This window comes from Nerophis ophidion, linkage group LG08, assembly GCF_033978795.1.
Source record: "Nerophis ophidion isolate RoL-2023_Sa linkage group LG08, RoL_Noph_v1.0, whole genome shotgun sequence".
Classification (NCBI taxonomy): Eukaryota; Metazoa; Chordata; class Actinopteri; order Syngnathiformes; family Syngnathidae; genus Nerophis; species Nerophis ophidion.
The window spans coordinates 38,725,077-38,745,132 of NC_084618.1; the positions used below are offsets into that span (position 1 = coordinate 38,725,077).

The 20,056-nt window shown below is 40.9% G+C and overlaps 1 protein-coding gene across 1 annotated transcript; it reads left to right on the forward strand.

Moving 5' to 3' along the window:
- The first annotated feature begins 8 nt into the window (after positions 1 to 8).
- Positions 9 to 19,028, forward strand: pogza (pogo transposable element derived with ZNF domain a). Its single transcript, XM_061908553.1, has 25 exons — positions 9 to 189; positions 1,340 to 1,418; positions 1,504 to 1,610; positions 1,710 to 1,764; positions 1,861 to 1,986; positions 2,068 to 2,205; positions 3,984 to 4,060; positions 4,139 to 4,270; positions 4,349 to 4,617; positions 4,709 to 4,845; positions 4,915 to 5,015; positions 5,116 to 5,262; positions 12,520 to 12,654; positions 12,726 to 12,803; positions 12,893 to 12,984; positions 13,213 to 13,365; positions 13,511 to 13,570; positions 13,644 to 13,759; positions 17,041 to 17,089; positions 17,179 to 17,371; positions 17,459 to 17,767; positions 17,844 to 18,146; positions 18,206 to 18,403; positions 18,474 to 18,604; positions 18,689 to 19,028. The coding sequence occupies exons 2-25, from the start codon at positions 1,343 to 1,345 to the stop codon at positions 18,906 to 18,908; spliced, it is 3,402 nt and encodes a 1,133-aa protein (XP_061764537.1). The 5' UTR covers positions 9 to 189; positions 1,340 to 1,342; the 3' UTR covers positions 18,909 to 19,028.
- Positions 19,029 to 20,056: the final 1,028 nt, after the last annotated feature.

A 20,056-nucleotide genomic window follows, 5' to 3' on the forward strand; every position in this document is an offset into this window, starting at 1 on the left:
CAGGAGCAGGAGCGGAAGTAGAGAGCCAGCAGCCATGAGAGCCTCAGCCAGCGTGCCTGCTGCTAACTGCTAGCCGCTAGCTACTTGTCAAAGCTCACTTTCTTGCCTTGTTTTTGGAAAAGACGGCACTTTGCAGTAAGAATCTCACTCAAATAAGACTTTATTCCAAACTTTAAAGCTGAAGAAAAGGTAAGCAAAATTATGGTTCACTTTTTTAAACGGTCATTTTCCAAGAGTTGTAGCAGTTTAGATGCTGTGCTAGCTGGTTAGCCGGTTAGCATAGGCAGCCGGTTGAGAAGGAGGGAGGCGGAGGGGGGGGGGGACACATTGGTATAGCTTGTTTACAGTGGCTCCTTTTTGACAAAATGTAATAGAACGTACATTAACATTCATTAATCACATTTATTTGGCACACGTTGTATGATGAGCGCACTGTAGTTAACTTTGTAACATTTTAACCACCTAGCTTAGCTTGGTCACTTTAATGTATTATATTTCATTAGCTTGAGCTAAAGCACTCTGTTACGTTACGTGGTGAAGTATTTATAGTATTTGTTCTAGCAAGCCAATAACAACATACATTAGCATTCATGGACATTAATATATTTAATAATTAAGCGTAAAATAATAATACATTGTGGAACAATTTACTAATTAATTGTTTAGGGCAGGGGTAGGGAACCTATGGCTCTAGAGCCAGATGCGGCTCTCTTGATGACTGCATCTGGCTCTCAGATAAAACTTAACTGACATTGTTTAACACGTTAAGTAATGAATAATTCCGCTGGTAATCACAGTGTTAAAAATAACGTTCAAATTATAAAACATTCTCATGCATTTTTATCCAACCATCCGTTTTCTGTCGCACCTGTTCAAGATGTCGCATTTAATGGTAAGAAGCTATTGTATTTATTATTGGTTAACTTTTTGAATAACAATGTTATCAAAAAAATAAGAGACTTATTATACTCAAAAAATGTTGGTTTTACTTTAAAATGCACGCATTTAGTTGTATTCAGTGTTAAAAAATATTATGTGGCTCTCACGGAAATACATTTTGAAATATTTGGCTTTCATGGCTCTCTCACCCAAAAAGGTTCCCGACCCCTGTTTTAGGGCATAGACAAAAACATCTATTTTTTTAAATGTATGCCACTTTTATTGCTGGAACTTTACTTTTTGTGAATATATTCGATTATATATTTTGCAGACTGAAATACTGTCAAGTCGTTGACAGATTATATTGATTTAGTTAAATTAATTTAGTATATTGAGCTCTGGTGCTGATCAATATTAATTTTCTGATGACACATATCTATATCACATCTTTGATGGGCAGACGATGGAGTCCATGGTTGGTGATTTCGACTCACTGATGGAATATGATGAGGAAGAAAAGACAGAGTTGCTTGACAAAGGTGAACATTTTGGGTCAGCTGACCACACTGCAGGTGTTCTAAAAATGTCAGCAGCATACTTATCAGCCAGTTTGTGTTCCCGCAGAGGAGAGTGTAGATGTGGAAGATGCCCCCCCGCCAATAACAGTCATCCCCATCCCAGTGCTGTCGGTCAACAGCTGCAGCCCCTCCACACTCAACAACACAATAAAGGTGATTCTGCTTTTGTAACTTCACACACTCTGCCTTCAACACATTTGTCCATTATCTTGTAACCTTCCTCTTCTGTGTTTTTTATTTCATGTGTTTCAGTCATCAGACGCTCTTCTCAGCTTCTTCGTCAATGGTTGCCATGTCCACCCTGCGGGTTAGTGCCCATCAGTCATTGGTTGCTGGTTAACTTCCTGTCAAACGTGACATCTTGTATAGGCAGCGTGTAAATAAGTGTACCGCTCTCCTACAGGGGGCACTACAAAGTTGAAGCTGCACTTTCATCCTGGCGGGACATGCAGCGGCTTCGTCACGGTTCACGTGATGCCTTCTGCCGCTATCGCGCCACCTGCGTCTGATCCCACCCTCATCATCACAGGTACGCCTGTCGTTGTCCATATTCATGAGCATCGGCACAACAACCTATATGACCTAGCTGTCTTATGTGTTTGTGGTCCAGGTGTGGTCTCGGGTGAAGCTGCTCAAAAAGTTCTTAATGAACACAAGTTGAACAGCATTACCCAGAAGCCTCAGCTCGATTCCTCTACTGCCAACATCACGAGCAGACCTGCAGCTTCCAAAAATTTTATACCCAGAGGTTTGTCTTAACATTTTACTTTTTTTCAGCTGGTGGAAAACTTTATTTTTATTACTCTGTAATTACACTAATCTTGCATTCACTGCTGTTAATTAGTTCCAGACCTGACCGCGATAAAATATTTCCTGCGATGTAGGAATCTTTTATTATAAATCAAATATTTTCATAGCTCGAGCATTATAGAACTGTTTATTACCTTCTTAATAGCTTTTTCAACATCATGAGTGCCCTCTAGCCATAAAATACCACCCTTTTGTCACATTTAAACACTTTTATTTCAATATAGTAATGCTGTTTGAAGCTGAGCCAATCAGTGGCCACAGCACTGAACAAGCGTTCTCTGATTGATTTGGTCTCATCTAGTGGCCAATACTACTGTAGTGTTGATATTTTTGGTCCATTTAGCCATTTTTGTTCTTGAAAATGCTTAATTTACGGCAAAATATTGTAGAATTTACTAAAAATAAACAAAACAAAAATATGCTATGAAGTGAAGCACAATGTGGTAAGGAACGACTGCACTCCCTAAATGTCTCATTCTTGTTCCTTTTGACAATGTTTACACTGCAGGTCAAAGTGGCCCAAATCAGATTTTTTTTTAATCAGATTTTTTCCAGCTGACTTTTTACTCTGCAAATAAAATGAAAACAAAGGAAGTTGACCTAGAGGAAGTCGCTACTACTACAAACTCAAATATGAGTCGTCACACCTTGAAAATGTGTGTTTTTTCACGCGAAAATAAATTAAAGTATATAGTGTAATATATTTGGTAGGGTTCTAATCTTTTTGTGGTAGTTTAGTAGAGGAGACACGGACATCAGCGTGAATCTACGTGAGCTTCATTTTTCAACTCGCATGTAAGCAAATGCGAGTTGGTAGAGTGGCTGTGCCAGCAATCTTAGGGTTACTGGTTCAATCCCCACCTTCTACAATCCTAGTCACATCCGTTGTGTCCTTGGGCAAGACACTTCACCCTTGCTCCTGATGGGTCCTGGTGAGCGCCTTACATGGCAGCTCCCGCCGTCAGTGTGTGAATGTGTGTGTGAATGGGCGAATGCGGAAATACTGTCAAAGCGCTTTGGGCTCCTTTTAAAAAGGGGTAGAAAAGCGCTATACAAGTACAACCTATTTACCGTCTACCATTCATTTCAACAATCGCTATTTCTCAGAATCAAAGTATATATGAATAGATAACATGTAGCCTATTATTGGCGCACTATTGACAAGGGATGCACCACAAATTTGGTCGTCATGAATAGACTTTGCCCACTGAAACTGGATGTTGTGATGAAATATCCACTTCCACTGGCGACTGCGTCTTTCCCGGCACACATGAGCGACATAGCTCGCCGAAAGCTGATGAAAAAAACACAAAATGGTTGCATTGTGTTTGGACTGAATTCCTTTTGAAAAGATCAGATTCTAATCGGATTCAGGACTACCTCTCGATGTGGAGTAAATCTGATGTGAAAAGATCAGGTTTGAAGGAAAAAAAATCAGATCTGTGTCACTTAACGTCAACAAAATCAGATTTGGTGTGCAGTGTAAACATGGCATTTATTTTGATTACTGTGGCAGGCTCTCTAATCAGTAGTTGAGCCTGGATTGATTTCACCTTCTGGTGGTCAATACTATTAAGCTTCCATTGCTTCAAGATGTCTGATAGGAACATAAAATAATATTTTTCACCATTTATTGTCGTTGACCAATTTATCATGTAGCATGTTCTTGTTTCTGACAAAAATTGTGTGTGGGTGGGTATGTGTGTGTATTTTTAGGTACCGACCGTCCTTTAAAGTGTCCGGTATGCTCCTCTCACTACAAACTGAGTGTAGAGCTGCGAGGGTTCATATGTGTAAGTCTAAGCTGAGATCCCTCTGAGTACAAGAGAAACAGACATCAAATGAACCTACTGTCTCCCCCGCCTTCCCAGCTGTGCAGTCCAATTATCACAGAGAGTCTGCAGAAGCTGAAGAAACAACAGCAACAGCAAAGGAGGAAGAAACACCGGAGGCACAAGGAGAAGGCCAACAAAGTTTCCAGGACTCACAAAGTCGCCTCCTCTGTCAGTGTGTTTGCCATGAACATATCAAGGTACAAACTTGTTTTAAGATATAAGAAACATGATGTCCTTGTCCCTCAGGTTGACGTTACCTCGCCGCTCCACCAGACGCCCTGCCTCTCTGATGATGTGCTCCCAGATCAGTTGTCAAGCCCCTCCGCTCCCAGTACCCCCAGGCTCATCCAGGAAGAACCAGAAGCCCATCCTTGCAAGCTTTTCATCATGGTTGATGACTTCTACTATGGATGTGACGTGGGACGTCGCCACTTGGCTGAACACTTGCATGGAGCCAGACACGTGGGACCTTATCGCTGCATCCACTGTCATGAGACACTACCCAACAACATCAAGTCAGATATACACACACTTGAAATCCCCATCGATGTCTTTACTCTTCAACATTCTGTAACTGGATCCTCTTTGCTCCGCATCATTTTTCAGGTTGATGTCGCACATGAAGCTGCACGCCACCAAGATGGACGCTGTGTCCTCTTGTCCTCACTGTTTCCGTCACTTCAGCTCTCTGTTGATGCTGCAGTGCCACATGGATGCCGTCCACACTCAGTACGAGTCCACTGGTTAGTCTCTCTCTCACAGACGCACAAACTAGTATGCAACAAGCAAACAATCCTGTGTTTGTGTTGCAGCAAAGTGCAAGATCTGTGAACTTGATTTTGTCAGTGAACCATCCTTGTTGATGCATTTAAAGACCACTCATAAAGTAGGAGAGATGCCCTACATCTGCCAGGTGTGACACACACACACACACACACACACACACACACAAAGTCAAATGTCTGAAAGAGCACTCTCTACAATGTGCATGTGTTGACCCCTGTGTATTTTAGGTGTGTGACTTCAGGTCGTCGTTTTACTCAGACGTGTGGAATCACTTTGAGGAAGTTCACGCGGACACCAAAAACCTCATGTGTCCTTACTGTCTGAGAGTCCTAAAGAGCAGTTCCTGCTACCAGCAGCACTTTGCCAAACATCAGGTATACACACACGCCTCAGCTGCATCACATCTCAAACTGTTTGTACATCGAAGTGAATTAAGCAAACTTTCTTTCATTAAGTGCTGTGATGAAAACATTTATGAAGTGATTTATGTTTATAACATGCTTGGGCGGTATGGCTCGGTTGGTAGAGCGACCGTGCCAGCAACTTGAGGGTTGCAGGTTCGATCCCCGCTTAAACCATCCTAGTGACTGCTGTTGTGTCCTTGGGCAAGATATTTTACCCACCTACTCCCAGTGCCACCCACGCTGGTTTTAAATGTAACTTAGTTATTGGTGTTAAATACAGGTGAATAAACACAACGTCTATTTCGGGTCACAATTTTTAATAAACTGCCTCACAGAGGAAAAAACGTTAACACTTTTTCCTTCCTGCCCATCAACACTGCCCATGCGTTAACCCAGTATCCCGCCCATAAACACTGCGCATGCATTAACCCAGTATATGGAGAAACATGTTAAGAATCTCCCTATCTTTTATAAATAAATATAAATTAAATAGCACATGTTTCTTGAGAACAAATACATGTCTTTTTAAACAACAGAAACAATACAATAGACTTAGGTAAGAACCCATTGTCCTTCACTCAATGCTTTCAAAAGCATCAAGGGTGATGCCCCCTTTTGTACCTCCATATGGAAGATTTCCTAATGAAGCATTGCTGAATACAGTTAGGTTTAAAGCAGTGATTCTTAACCTTGTTGGAGGTACGAAACCCCACCAGTTTCATATGCGCATTCACCGAACCCTTCTTTATTGAAAAATAAAATGTTTTTTTGTTTTTTCTTCAAATTCAAGACAAAGTTGTATGTTTTTGGTAAGACTTTAGTATGGGGAACATATTCTAAGTAACAAAAACTTAATTTAGAGTTATTTGGACACTAGGGTAACATATTCTAAGTAATAAAGACTAAATTTAGAGTTATTTGGTTAGGGTTAGAGTCAGGGTTAGAGGGTTAGGGTTATAATAAGCCCATGCCGAATAAGGCATTAATTAGTACTTAATAATGACTGGTTAAGAGCCAATATGTTACTAATTTGCATGTTAATAAGCAACTAATTAATGGTGAATATGTTCCCCATACTAAAGTGTTACCATGTTTTTTTTTACTGGTGCACAAAATGAACCGTGCATGAACATCACCTTGTTCAAACAAAACTAAGACAGTGCATAAACTCACAACAAATTACACACCTGCAAATCAATCAGCTGTTGCCAACAGGGAGAAATTTGGATTTACGCGATGAGTCGGGTGTGTTTTGATCTCCGCCGAACCCCAGAGGTCGACTCACCGAACCCCTAAGGTTCAATTGAACCCTGGTTAAGAACCACTGGTTTAAAGGATTAAAATGTTGAAATTTTAAAGTCACTTTTTCAGCTTTCAGTTTACGAACTAACTTATTAGCATTGTGAATTGATTGCACAGTCGCATTCTCTAGACTAGATGCCAGACCACAAGAATCAAACATTACATCAGGTCTTGTCTGTTTTGCAACCCACAGTATCTGTCCTATTTTTGATCTGAGTTGTTCTTTTTCTGTTTCATTAAGAGGAGCATCTCTTTCTAGAGCACGGACTGGCTGTAAGTGAATGGGGTGCAGACTTTCAATGTAGCTGTGCTGATGCAACTTTACAGAATCATTAACAGTTTTAATATCCATTCCCAAATAGCAGAAATTGTCATGTTCCTCGCATCCCACTTGTAACCCAGACTTCAGTTTAGGGATCAGTTTTTCTGAAAAGTTTGATGAGTCTGGCCACAAAAAATCATCTACATGACATGCGAGTACACCCGTCACTATGTTTTCATCATCCAGCCAATAAAATACTGCTGGGTCTACCTGTGACACTTTACCACCTGTGCTCAGCATGATTTCCTTCACCTTGTTGTACCAATAAAAAGATGCATCAGCAAGCCCATACACACACTTCTTTAGTTTCCAAATAACCCCCTCACAGTTAGCTTCTGGAGGAGTGTTGACATAAATGTCTCTCGACAACTCCATACCCTGTAAAAAGGCAGACTTGATGTCCATAGAATGGACTTTCCAATGATTTTGACAAATTACATTTAGCAATAGCCTTAGAGATTCAGAAGCACAGGTTGGTGAATCTTTTTGTAAATGTTTTAAATTAAGTTCTTCAAATCCCCTTGCTACAAGTCTGGCTTTGGGTACAATACCAATGTCACTTTCTTTGAGACTACAGACCCACCTAGTGTAGATACACTTTTGTCCTGTATTTTCAGTCTCTTCAAAAACATTATTGCTTTTCCAGCTTTCTATCCCTGCCTGTTTGGCTGCATCAAATAATATGTATTTTGTAGGGGTGTAACGGTACACAAAAATTTCGGTTCGGTACGTACCTCGGTTTAGAGGTCACGGTTCGGTTCATTTTCGGTACAGTAAGAAAAAAACAAAATATACATTTTTGGGTTATTTATTTACCAAATTTGTAAACAATGGCTTTATCCTTTTAACATAAACAATGGCTTTATCCTTTTAACATTGGGAACACTATAATAATTCTACCCACGTTAATCAACATTAAACTGTCTCAAGTTGTTGCTTTGATTAAATAAAATGACAAAACCTTTCTTCTACATATAAAAAATGCAACATTAAACATTTTCAAGTCAACTCATCATGCTTCATTTATTACAGCATTTGGGAAGCCTGTAGTTGACTTATTATACACACACACACACGCACGCACACAAACACACGCACACACACACGCACGCACACACGCACAGCAAAATGAGCTAACGTAACGCTAAAAGCTAATTAGCGTTCACCTCAACCCAAAACTATGAGAGAGCTGAGCTGCAGTTTAAGTTTCTAGAAGGTCAACGCACTGCTGATTGGCTTTGTATGCAACCAATCAGATGGTTGTGCTGGCGGGACAATGCTGAGTGCTCACTGCTCAGAGGCAGCTGCAGAGCAGCTTAAGACTTTAGTTTACAAACTCGTTCGATACACCCTCGTACCGAAACGGTTCAATACAAATACACGTACCGTTACACCCCTAGTATTTTGTTATGAGTACATCAGCCTCCCTGACTCCTGACTCAGTGTTAAGATGCTTTACACATGACATGTCAACAGCCTCTTTTAGTCCAGTACTGCCATCAGGCTCAATATGCTGCACATTATACCAGTTTTTATAGGTTCCCGTTGCTTTACCTGCTCTACTGGGTACTTTAGCCTGACATGTTACACTTGTATCTCTTTTAATGAAAGTTACAATCTCTCCTGTTTTTAACTTCACATTAGAAGCTGGGACAAGATTATCACAGGCACTGTGATTCATTTGAGGTGCATCACTGTGAATTACACCTTCACTTGTGTTTCCCTCTCCATCACTGTCATGTTCACTTTCACCGTCTGTTTTTTTCATTATCTGAGCTACATGTTGGTCTGTGTAAAGCATCTGTGTCACTATCAACGGTTATTTTCTCTTAATGTTTTTCACATCCTGTTTCAGTGTGACCATTACTTTGTGTACATTCCCTGTCTTTAATCTGTGTGTGCACCTTATTAAGTCGTGAGTGATGAGCTCTAACTAGAATACCTCCATGTCTTACAAACACAACAGCTCCATCTTGAGCAATCACCACTCCTGGTCCCTTCCACTCTGCACTATCTCCTCGTTTATAGTAAACCTTTTCTCCTGTCTCATATTTTTAATCTGTGTATCTAAGATGTTTTCTTAATGCCCTTCTTATCCTCTCTTAACATTCAACTTCATTGAAAGCTTTCCTTGAGGCATGCAAAGCTGATATGTGTTCTCCTACTCTTGTGCTCACTGTAGTGCCCTCTAGTGCAGGTAGCTCATTTAACAATACATTGGGAAGGTTAGGATTTTGACCAAATACCAGTTGATGTGGACTATAACCATGTACACTGTGCATGCAGTTCTTAGCCATTAAGGCCCAGTCCAAGGCAGTGCTCTAGTCACAATCTTTTTCCTGTTTAACTTTCTGGACAATGTTTGTGAGTGTCTGATTATGACGTTCCAACAGTCCGTCCCTCCATGGGCTGTATCTTGCGGTTGTCTTGATCTCGATATTGAAGTTTTCTGCCATGTCGCTGAACTCTTTATTGTTAAATTCTCCACTGTTGTCACTGAAGAGCTTTTTGGGAGGACCATGGACACTTATTCATGTGTGGATGAAAGAGTTGACAATTACAGAAGATTTCTTGGTTTTCACAATATTTCCAGCGCTGAAATGTGTGAAATGGTCCATTATATGTAAATACCAAATGCCTGACTCAAGCTTGTGTAGGTCCACCGCCACAGTTTCATTGTATTCCGAAGCAAGAGGCAAACCAACAGCGGGCTCGGGCTTTGTCTTCCTATATCTTTGGCACGTGTCACATGCATCCACTATTTGTTGCAAAATATTGAGACAGACCCTGTCTTTGTTCCCTGAACTTTGAATTAGCCTATGCAGGCAATCTGCTGATGCATGGCCAAATTGTGAAGTTTGAGGAGGACCTTGTTCTTCTCAATATTGGATATATTTTGTTACAATCAGGACTTCATCATCAGCAAATAAATCTTGAATCTGACATTCCATGTCATCTTTGTCTCTTATGTCAACACAGTAGTGGCCTAAGCTGGTAAACTGAAGAGGTATCTGCTGCTTAAACATCACTGCCCTGTCGTTTTCTATGTCTAACATAGTTCCTGCCTTTTTTAATGATGTTTACTCAGCAGGAGTAGAATATAGACTTTGACAACTTCTGCCTCAATGTTACACTTTGTCCATCCTATTTTAGCAAGTAGATGCACTTTTCTGGTGGAATGAATCACATTTCCATCTCCAAAACGAAACCGTCGGTTGCTAGACCTTTCTGTACTTCTGAGCTTATTTACCTGCTTTTCATTGAGATTATCTATAAAACTTTCAAGCCACTTTTCTCCACACACTGTGCGAGTGCAGGCGGTGTCTATGATTGCTGGGCCTGCTGCTTAGGTTATAAAAATCTCAGCTTTAGACTGGGGATCATTTGTTAACAGCGTGATATTAACGTCATCCAAATTGTCATTTTCAGTCAATCTTACTTGTTCGTGCTTTTTGTGCGGGGCAGTCCTTTGCCCAGTGGCATGTGCTTTGACACACGGCACATTGTGATCGTTTACCGTACTTATCCAGTGGGTTTGTACCCGGTAATGGCGTCACCGATCTTTGTTGTCCACGTTGAAACGGTGTGTTCCGTCTTCCTCTCCATTCTGGCTGTTCTGTGAGGAAAGCTGCATCCTGGTTCAGTTGTATCTCGCTTGACGTGCCCGAGAGCTGACTTCATTGACGAGAAGCTTAGCTCCGTGTTAGCAGTCAGTGCTAGCTGCCTGTCTTTCTCATCGAGGGAGGCTGTGTCAAGAAGTTTAAAGGCTAACACCGCATCAGGGAGTGTCATATGGTACATTTTCATCTGGTTGTAGCGCTGTTCGAAGTCAATAATATAGTCCACCATTGAAACAGAACTTTTTGGTGATGCGGTCGAAGTATGTGTACGCTTCGTATGCGCGATCCTTTTCCTCTTTTAGGAAAACGTCATCCAGTTTTGCAAATAATGCCTTCATACCGTTGTCATTGTCCAACTCCTCCGCAGATATCTCCATTGCGATTTCTCTGGCTCTCCCTTCAAGTCCCAAAGCCACAGCCAGTACTTGCTTTTTCTTATTGAGTTCTGTAACCCGCATCCAAATGTTAACTTAATTTTTCCAGCACTCGTAGGGCTTGGACTCGTCAAACCTCGGTGGCATTTTATAGTTTGCAGCCATCCTCAACCATCCTCTGCTACCAATGTTAAATACAGGTGAATAAACACGATGTCTATTCCGGTTCAGAACTTTTAATAAACTGCCTCACAGAGGAAAAACCGGAAACACTTTTTCCTTCCCGCCCATCAACACTGCGCATGCGTTAACCCAGTATCCCGCCCATAAACACTGCGCATGCATTAACCCAGTATATGGAGAAACATGTTAACAATTGGGTTTCACAATGTAAAGCGCTTTGAGTCACTTGAGAAAAGCACTATATAAATATAATTCACTTCACTTCACACTTCCATACTCTACATCATGAATACAATTTTAATGCTACCCTAAGTGTTGAACGTTATAGACGACATACAATATAAATTATATATATGTTTGTCCCACAACAGAGTTTATTGCTATAATTATATTGCGACAAATAATGTTGACACATTCTAGCTGTCTGCAAATTTGACAGCCACAAGCAAAAGAACAATTTCTCAATGCAATGTAGCGTCTTTGGCTAATATCCCTCCACAGTGCAAAGCGACTTTTAAGTCAGCAATCCTTGCCTCCATGGTGGCAAATTAAGTATGTTTTCTTTACAAGTGTCATCACCGTAGAAAGAGGAATGGTTAAACATGCTACACTACACACCATATGCTGACTGCTGAGCTAGAGCTTTTGAACTTAAACAAAGGTGGGCGGATCAATACAAATATCAATTGTAATGATACAAAGTATTGTATTAGTTTGTGCTCTATACTACAGTGTTTATCTAAATATTTTTGATGAAGAAACAAATATTTTGTCATTTTTGTTATTGTTTACAAACTCAGGAAATCAGTCCCTGGACAAAGTAGGACTTTATTGAGCAAAAACCAAAGGGTTGAAATCAAAGCCAATAATAGGAAATATTTGTGATACTTAATTGATATTTTTAAACGACCATCCTTTGTTTTTGTTTAATCATAATTGTGATAAATGTATTCATTTGATAATCTACAAAATATAAAGGATCAGTATCAGCATTGATTTGACCAATACTTTCCCTGTAACTACTTTGATCAATATTCAAATTTGAAGTATCGCCCAAAACTAATGCTAAGTATCCAAACAACAAAAAAATAAGTGCTCATTACATTTAAAATAGTAATGTAAATAGAACCATGTTACAACAAAAAGTAACAATAAATTAGCAAGTAGATTAATAATGGTTTTGAGGAAGTAGCAACTAGAAATTATGCAATATGTTACTGCATTCATCAGGAGTTAAATTAATAGCCTTTGTAACCCATTTTGAAAGTATTGTATTATCATTTTACATACCAAAAATAATATGTCATGATGTATTGTGTTATTGCAGGAGACTGCAATATATATTGCAATCTATATTTTAGGCCATATCACCCAGCCCAAGCCTCCAGATGTTTCAACCTTCTGTTTATGGTGTGTGTCTTTGCAGGAAAAAAATGTACTTGGCTGTGATAAGTGTCGTCTTCACTTCCTGTACGTCAAAGAGCGCTTGCAGCACAAACGGGAGCACCACTGCACACACATCACACCTACACAACTCAAAGGACTCAAACCTGGAACCAAGGTACTCCTGGTACTTTTTTAATCATGTGAAGACCGCCACAACATTTTTTAAGTGTGTTTGTGTGGGTGTAGGTGACTGTCAGGATGTACTCGGCACTTGCAGGAGTAGTGGGTGAGGATGTTCACTCTAAAACACTTGTCCCTTGTAAGGTTAGTGTGAACACTATCTTGTTTTCCAACTCTTAAATAACGGCTGTTTCTCTTGCTCAGTAAAGTGTCTTTGCTACCCTGTGCTGCAGGTGGTAGAAGTTGGGGAGGCCCTACCCTCTCAGGAAAGTCTCAAGAAGAAACCGAGGGAGAGTTTGAGACACTTGTTATGCAACCTCAGCAGGTACACACACAAACATTCAAGTAAACCAAATATGCAAAATGTTGTTAATTTTCAATGAATGAATCAATCAGGTTTCACTGCAGTCCTTATTCCCTAAATCTTCTTTATCTGAACAAGACATTTTGGATAACTGTGTGTGTATAGTGGCCCCAATACTTTTGTTTATTTATCATTGTAAGATTGTTGTTGCATTCCAACATTTTATTTTGTTTTTCCCTATTGTGTCAGCGATGAAGATGACGACAGCTGTCCTTTCCGTCGTTGTGTGGAATGTCTGAAGTCCATCGAGAAGTTCACCGCTCACTTCCCGTCTATGGTCTGCTGCTCGTTGTGCACATTTACCACGTGCTGCTCCAATGCCTATGCCAACCACATGATTAGGTAAGCATGTCATCTTTTTCACTCAATCACACACACACACACACACACACACGCACACACACGCTCACACTCACTCACACACAAGCACCATACTTTTGTTTTAGTCCTTAAGTCATCTGCATGTTTTTTTCATGTGTCCTGACAGAGAACACACCATCTCCAAAAAGATGCCTCACTACGACAGCATCTTTCAGATTCACACACGGTCAGCCAGCCAATCCGCATTCTTTTGTTAGTCAAAGAAGACACTATGCTCATTCCACCTGTGTATGTGTCAGGCTGCAGGAGAAGTTGAAGTGCTTGTCGTGTTCGTACGTCACCCACATAGGAGACAAGATGGCCGCTCACCTGATTGAGCAACCAGAACACCTGTGCGTCATGTCAACACACTCGAGTAAGACAGACTACTACACACATATTTGTTTATGGAGGTTTATTTTAAGATTAATATCTGCTATGGGAGAAAGTCGTTTTCATTCTGTATATAATGTGAGGACATTATTTTCAGTTATTCAGTTATGTTTCTTATGCCAAAACTAATTCAACCAACGGGTGGTGCCAACTGTATAGTTTGGTATTGTGTACACGTTATCCTGCACCAAAATTCTTCGATTTAACACTATACTGTAATTTTTTAGGCTAAACTATTGCTGTATTTCTCAGTACCAGCAAAAACGTTCATCTCGTAATTATGTACTAGGATTGAAATTAAAACCAACCCGTAACACTTGCGTGCACAAATAGCTTTGGGTGCAAGCTTATAATAGCTAATAAATTGGATAGTTAGTGTAAGCAATCATTGAATATGCGATATCAGAACAACAACACTGCACATTAGGGGTGTAACGGTACGTGTATTTGTATTGAACCGATTCGGTACGGGGGTTTTGGTTCGGTTTGGAGGTGTACCGAACGACACGGACATATTAAGTAGCGCACGTTTTGTAAACAATGCACACCGAGGCACTAGTGGTGCAACGGATCAACATTGATCCGTGATCCGTTCGGATCAATATCTTCAGTTTGGCACACACGTGATCCGCGGTCTGATTTATGAAAAAAAAAAAAAATTGTTTTTTGCACAGCGTAGTAATGGCGAGCAGAGTAACGGAGGACCTTGAACACCCCGTGCCATTTAATCGGTGTGTTTATAGGTGCAAACTCCATTGTGCAAAACGAGGGTTTTAAACACATGCTGAAAGTGTTTCAGCCACATTACGACATCCCGTCGTGCACCAACTTCAACGATAAGATTGTGTCAGATTTTTATGAGCAAGAGAGGAAAAAAGTTGTGGACGAACTATCCCGAGCGTCATCTGCTGCGGTCACGACAGAAAGGTGGAGGTCCAGGGGATTTATGTGACCATAAGCGCTCATTTCATCACAGCAGAGTGGGAGATGAGAAGACACGCCTACGTGACTACGAGAGTCACCTTGTGCAGGCACTGACACAAGCAGTGGAGGAAAGGAAAAATCCCTTATTATGTGGCACTGTTTTTCATTAATTATGTTAAAAAGAAGAAATTATGCCTTGTGCACTTGAACTAGATTTTATATATTTTAATTTAATAATTTAAAAGTGTTACAAAACAAAACGGCAAAACGTCTGTTTATTTGTCTTGTCTTTTTTTTTTTTTTTTTTTTTTTTTTGCTGATCCGAAAAAAATTATCCAATCCGTGAGTTTTTTGATCCGTTGCACCCCTACGAGGCACCATGAACTTATAACAGGTTGAAATACTTATTGGGGTGTTAGCATTTAGTGGTCAATTGTACGGAATATACTGTACTGTGCAATCTACTAATAAAAGTTTCAATCATTCAAAAAAACAACAACACACATCATGCTAGTAACAACTGGGCTATGATGGACTGACCATACCTCCTCTTTTCACCGGACATGTCCTCTTTTGCGGGGCTGTCCGGGTGGAGTTTCTTAAATGCCTCAAATGTCCGGCATTTTAAGTTAAGGTTGCGTGTATTTTCAATGTACGTTCAAGGTTAAGAAGGGGTTTAAAACAAGACAATTTGTGCACACAGCAGCATTCGTGAGGCAGGGACAGAGTCAGACAGAACGAGTGAGTTATGATAAACATGCATGTGTCGCCAGGCTCTGATTTATTTTTTTAATGTCTATAGCAGGGGTGCCAAAAGTGTGCCCCGGAGGCCATTTGCGGCACACACCTAATGTTTTAAAGGCCCATGGCACATTCTAAAAATACTATTAAAATAAACAAAAACATAAACAAAAGTGAAATAAAAAAGCTTAAAGGTTAAATATAATTTAGAACAAGTTGCAACGTTGTCTAATTAACAAAGCTGTTTTTTTTTTCAAACTGTCATTGCTCAAAACGAATCAAAATCGATGTTATTATGAATTATTGACCTATCCAAGTTTCCGATTACTTCACATCAAAATATTTTTGGTGGAAGATTTAGCAAATTTGTTAAATAAATAATCAAAAAATGTATATTTTGTTTTTTTCTTACTGTACCGAAAATGAACCGAACCTTGACCTCTGAACCGAGGTACGTACCGGACCGAAATTTCTGTGTACCGTTACACCCCTACTGCACATTGTTCTTGCTTTTCTTAGACTGCTTTTGTATGTGTGCACGTGTTGACCAGACAGAGCGTGTGACCGCCGTAAACACCAATCATTTTATTTGAGCCGGTGAGATTTTCTCATGAATAAACGTAGTCACTGTGAATAATATAGACAATTGTAAAACAAATGTGTTTTGTTAAACCACTAATGGTAACATAACCTGGTAAATGGTGTTCTTGTTGTATTCTTTTTTTATGTAACTGTGAGCAAATTGCAAATAGCTCCTTTAAAGGAGCTGTTCTTTACCTTTTTGACCTCGGAGCCCAACTTTTCCATTACAGAGCAGCCTGCTCAAATTTTAACACTGAATTAGTACTCGCATTCTTGATCCTAATCATGTTCAATAATTATATCTAACATACTTACTGTCTAACATCTGTTAAACAGTTTAATATGTTTTTATTTATTTATCACATAAACCTTATGCTTAGGTAAGGCTGATTGCAAATACAAGCAGTAACCAAATACATTGCATAAAAAGGACTTCTAAATAACTGACAAAAAATACATTTATAACAATTATGTAGTGCTGAAATAAACTACATATATAATGAATATGTTTCTGAAATAGACTGTCAATAATATTCAAGTGCAAATGAAAACACACCTTCACCATTTAAGTCAAAATGTTTGCAGTTAAACTTCTCTATGACTTTTGTTTGTATTTGTTTGAAATGTCATTACTGCCACAAATGCTGTAAAAGTGTATTACAACCAAGTACAAACATACAAACCATAGCTGAGACACATATATTTTTTTTGCGGCTCTAAGAAACAGTGCTTTATATTAAACAAGAGAGAATACTTTTAAGTTAAAGTGCTCAAAAGTTAAGGTACCCCTGTGTTGTAAATTCCACATTTCTAAAAAGACTAAAGCCATTCCAACATGAAAATATTCAGCCCATATAAAACATTCAGCCTATTGTTTTCCAATGTGTTAAGTTTTTCATGCAGCTTTTCAGTTCAGCTTCGGCTCTTCAATGTTCACACACTATTTCTACACAAATTTTCTTCTGTTGCTGTTGTTGTGACTCGGAGATGAAGTCATGAGATGTTGTGATGTTTCAGAAACCATTCTAAACGCTGATGACAATCCACCAATGCAGAATTCTGACAGGTAACTTCTGTCACTTATCTGTTTGCTGTTTCAGCATCTTTAGCACTTTAACTAATTGCTTTCTGTTGCTTTTTTTTTTTTTTTTAAAGTGTGGCATTATCAAGAGATGTAGGAAAAGCCTTCGTCCCCGTCCACCTTCTGTCGTCCCATCAGCCCAACCCCCAGTTGTCAATCAAGGCTCTCACCGCCCCCTACGCCTTGTCCTCTCCTGCCGCCATGACGATTAAGTTCATGGGGCCCTGCCCACCGCCTGAAGAGTTGACGGAGAAAAAACAGAAGGCGGTAAGTTAAGGTCGTCACAACAAACACAGCCACCCTTTTTAAGCTGCCGACAAGAGAGCTAATGATTGCCACATGGTCTCTTTGCAGAAGCTTTCGTCCGTGACGCCGCCTTTGCTGCAAGAGCAACTCCTGTCTTACGATGAGTGGGAGTGGCGTGTGGCAATGTGGGTGCTGACTCGGCGTGAGCAGCAACTGCAGGTCAGCAAGGAGGTGTTGCTGCACACCGGCCAAATTGCGGCACGAGGCAACGCTCGTGCGGCAGAGAGTTACCGGCGGGTCGTGGACTTCCTGTTGCATGACCCTCAGCCGACCAACAAACATGGCCACCTGCCCAGGAAGCTGTTGTTGGAGGTCATGGAGAAGAGCCGCACCTTCATCCTGTCTCTTTGCTCACAAGTTAGTGCAGACATTGAGATACACCACAGCGTAGCATAGCAGCTTGTCATGTGACTTGTCCTCCTGTGACCATCAGATCCAGAGCGCAGCTCTTCTTCCTCACTGCGTGGGTTTCATGGACGAACTTACCATCTATGTGAACGTGGACAAGTTCTCCAAACAGAACCCAGCAGCCTTCAGTCTGCTAGGTTTGCCTGGCGAGATGCCGCTCTTTGACGTGGTTCTGTCCGCCATGTCCGATGGAACCTCCCTCACGCCCATGCTCTTCTATCGAGGAGAGCCGATGGACATCCCGGCAGAATTCCCAGACAACGTGCTGCTGGAGGCGCGGCCCGGCGGCTTCACTGACACCTTGCGCCTCCACACATGGATCCAAAAGGTGCGCCGTCTATTGGTGGTAGACTCACTGTGATGTCATTACGCTGCCTCTCTCTGCAGGTGTGGCATCACCGCCCGCCGTCCAAAAAGTCCAAGTCCCTGCTGATGCTTGATGTCTATCGAGGTCACATGACGGATGAGTTTAAGAGCGACCTGAGCGCCGCCTCCACAGACCCTGTCTTCATTCCTGCGGGGTGCTGCTCCCGCCTGCAGCCGCTGGATGTGTGCGTGAAGCCCGTTCTGCACAACTTCTTGCAGGTACACACAAAAAAGCTTAAATCTTTTGGAACTTTCAGGGCTTGAATGTAGTCTGCCTCTGCTCCTACAGTCCCGCTGGAATAGTTTGGTCTTTCAAGGAGGTTTGGAGGGTCTGAGTCTGAACCAGCTGGCTCTGACTTTGACTTGCTGGCTCAGCGAGATGTCGTCCACTCTGAGCTCAGACGCAAACATCTTGAGAAGGTTTGTAGAGCAGGAGAGCTCTTATCTGACTCTTTGCTTCAGCCTTTCTGGTCCTTATCGTATGTTTCCCTGGTAACCCCTCAGGTCTTTCGCCTCGGTGTGTCACCTGCAGAAGGAGCAGAAGGACGCCGACGTGATGATCCAAATCCTGACTAGCAAGCTCGTCCAGCCTATTCTTCCTTCTCCTCCTCGATCAGTGCAGCTGGTGCTGGTTCTACAAGACAACAACCAAAGCCTGCACCAGAACCACAAGTCACAACTGGATCATGGTGACGCCAACTCTAACCAACAAATGAAGACGTAAACTGTCACTTTGGCGACACCTGGTGGTCTTTTGTTATTGTTCAATTATGGACTTCATGTTAATTCTGAGAATTAATGTTTGCTTTTATGTTGCAGCAAATAAAGAGAATGTTTAATGTCATCACTTTGATCAATGTTACTATTTGGAATCAACATGTGAACATGGGTCTAAATTTAGGGCTCTTCCAAATCCCTCAACTTGGCAGAAATGTGCATTAGAACCATCTTTCAAGGTGGCACATATTGTTTGTGCACTTCAGTCCAGCCCTGGAAAAAAATGCGGGTCTGAGCAGGGAGAGTTGGAGCCTATTTCACTTCATTGTAAGTGAAATATTTCTATTTTGCATCCGGAAAGTATTCACAGCGCTTCACTTTTTCCACATTTACAGCCTAATTCCAAAATGGAATTAATTCACTTTTGTCCTCAAAATTCTGCACACAATACCCTATACTGACGGAAACACTTTTTTAAAACTTTTTGCAAACTTATTAAAATTAAAAAATATCCCATGTACATAAATATTTACAGCATTTGCTCAATACTTTGTTGATGCACTTTTGGCAGCAATTACATCCTCAAATGTTTTTAAATATAATACCACATGTTTAGCACACTTATCTTTGGGTAGTTTCGCCCATTCCTCTTTGCAGCACCTCTCAAGCTCCATCAGGTTGAATGGGAGGCGTCGGTGCACAGACGTTTTAAGATCTCTCCAGATATGTTCGATGGGATTCAAGTCTGGACTCTAGCTGGGACACTCAAGTACAGTTGTCCTGAAGCCATTCCTTTGATATCTTGGCTGTGTGCTTAGGGGTTGTTGTCCTGCTTAATTCCCCAGTCTGAGTTCAAGAGCGCTTGGGAGCAGGTTTTATCCAGGATGTCTCTGTATATTACTGCAGTCATCTTTCTCTCTATCCTGACTAGACTCTGAGTTACTGTTGCTGAAAAACATCCCCACAGCATGATGCTGCCACCGCCATGCTTCATTGTAGGAATGGCTTTGGCCTGGTGAGGAGCGGTGTCTGGTTTCCTCCAAACAAGATGCCTGGCATTCACGCCAAAGAGTTCAATCTTTGTCTCATCAAACCACAGAGTTTTGTTTTTCATGGTCAGAGAGTCTTTCAGGTGTATTTTGGCAAACTCTAGGT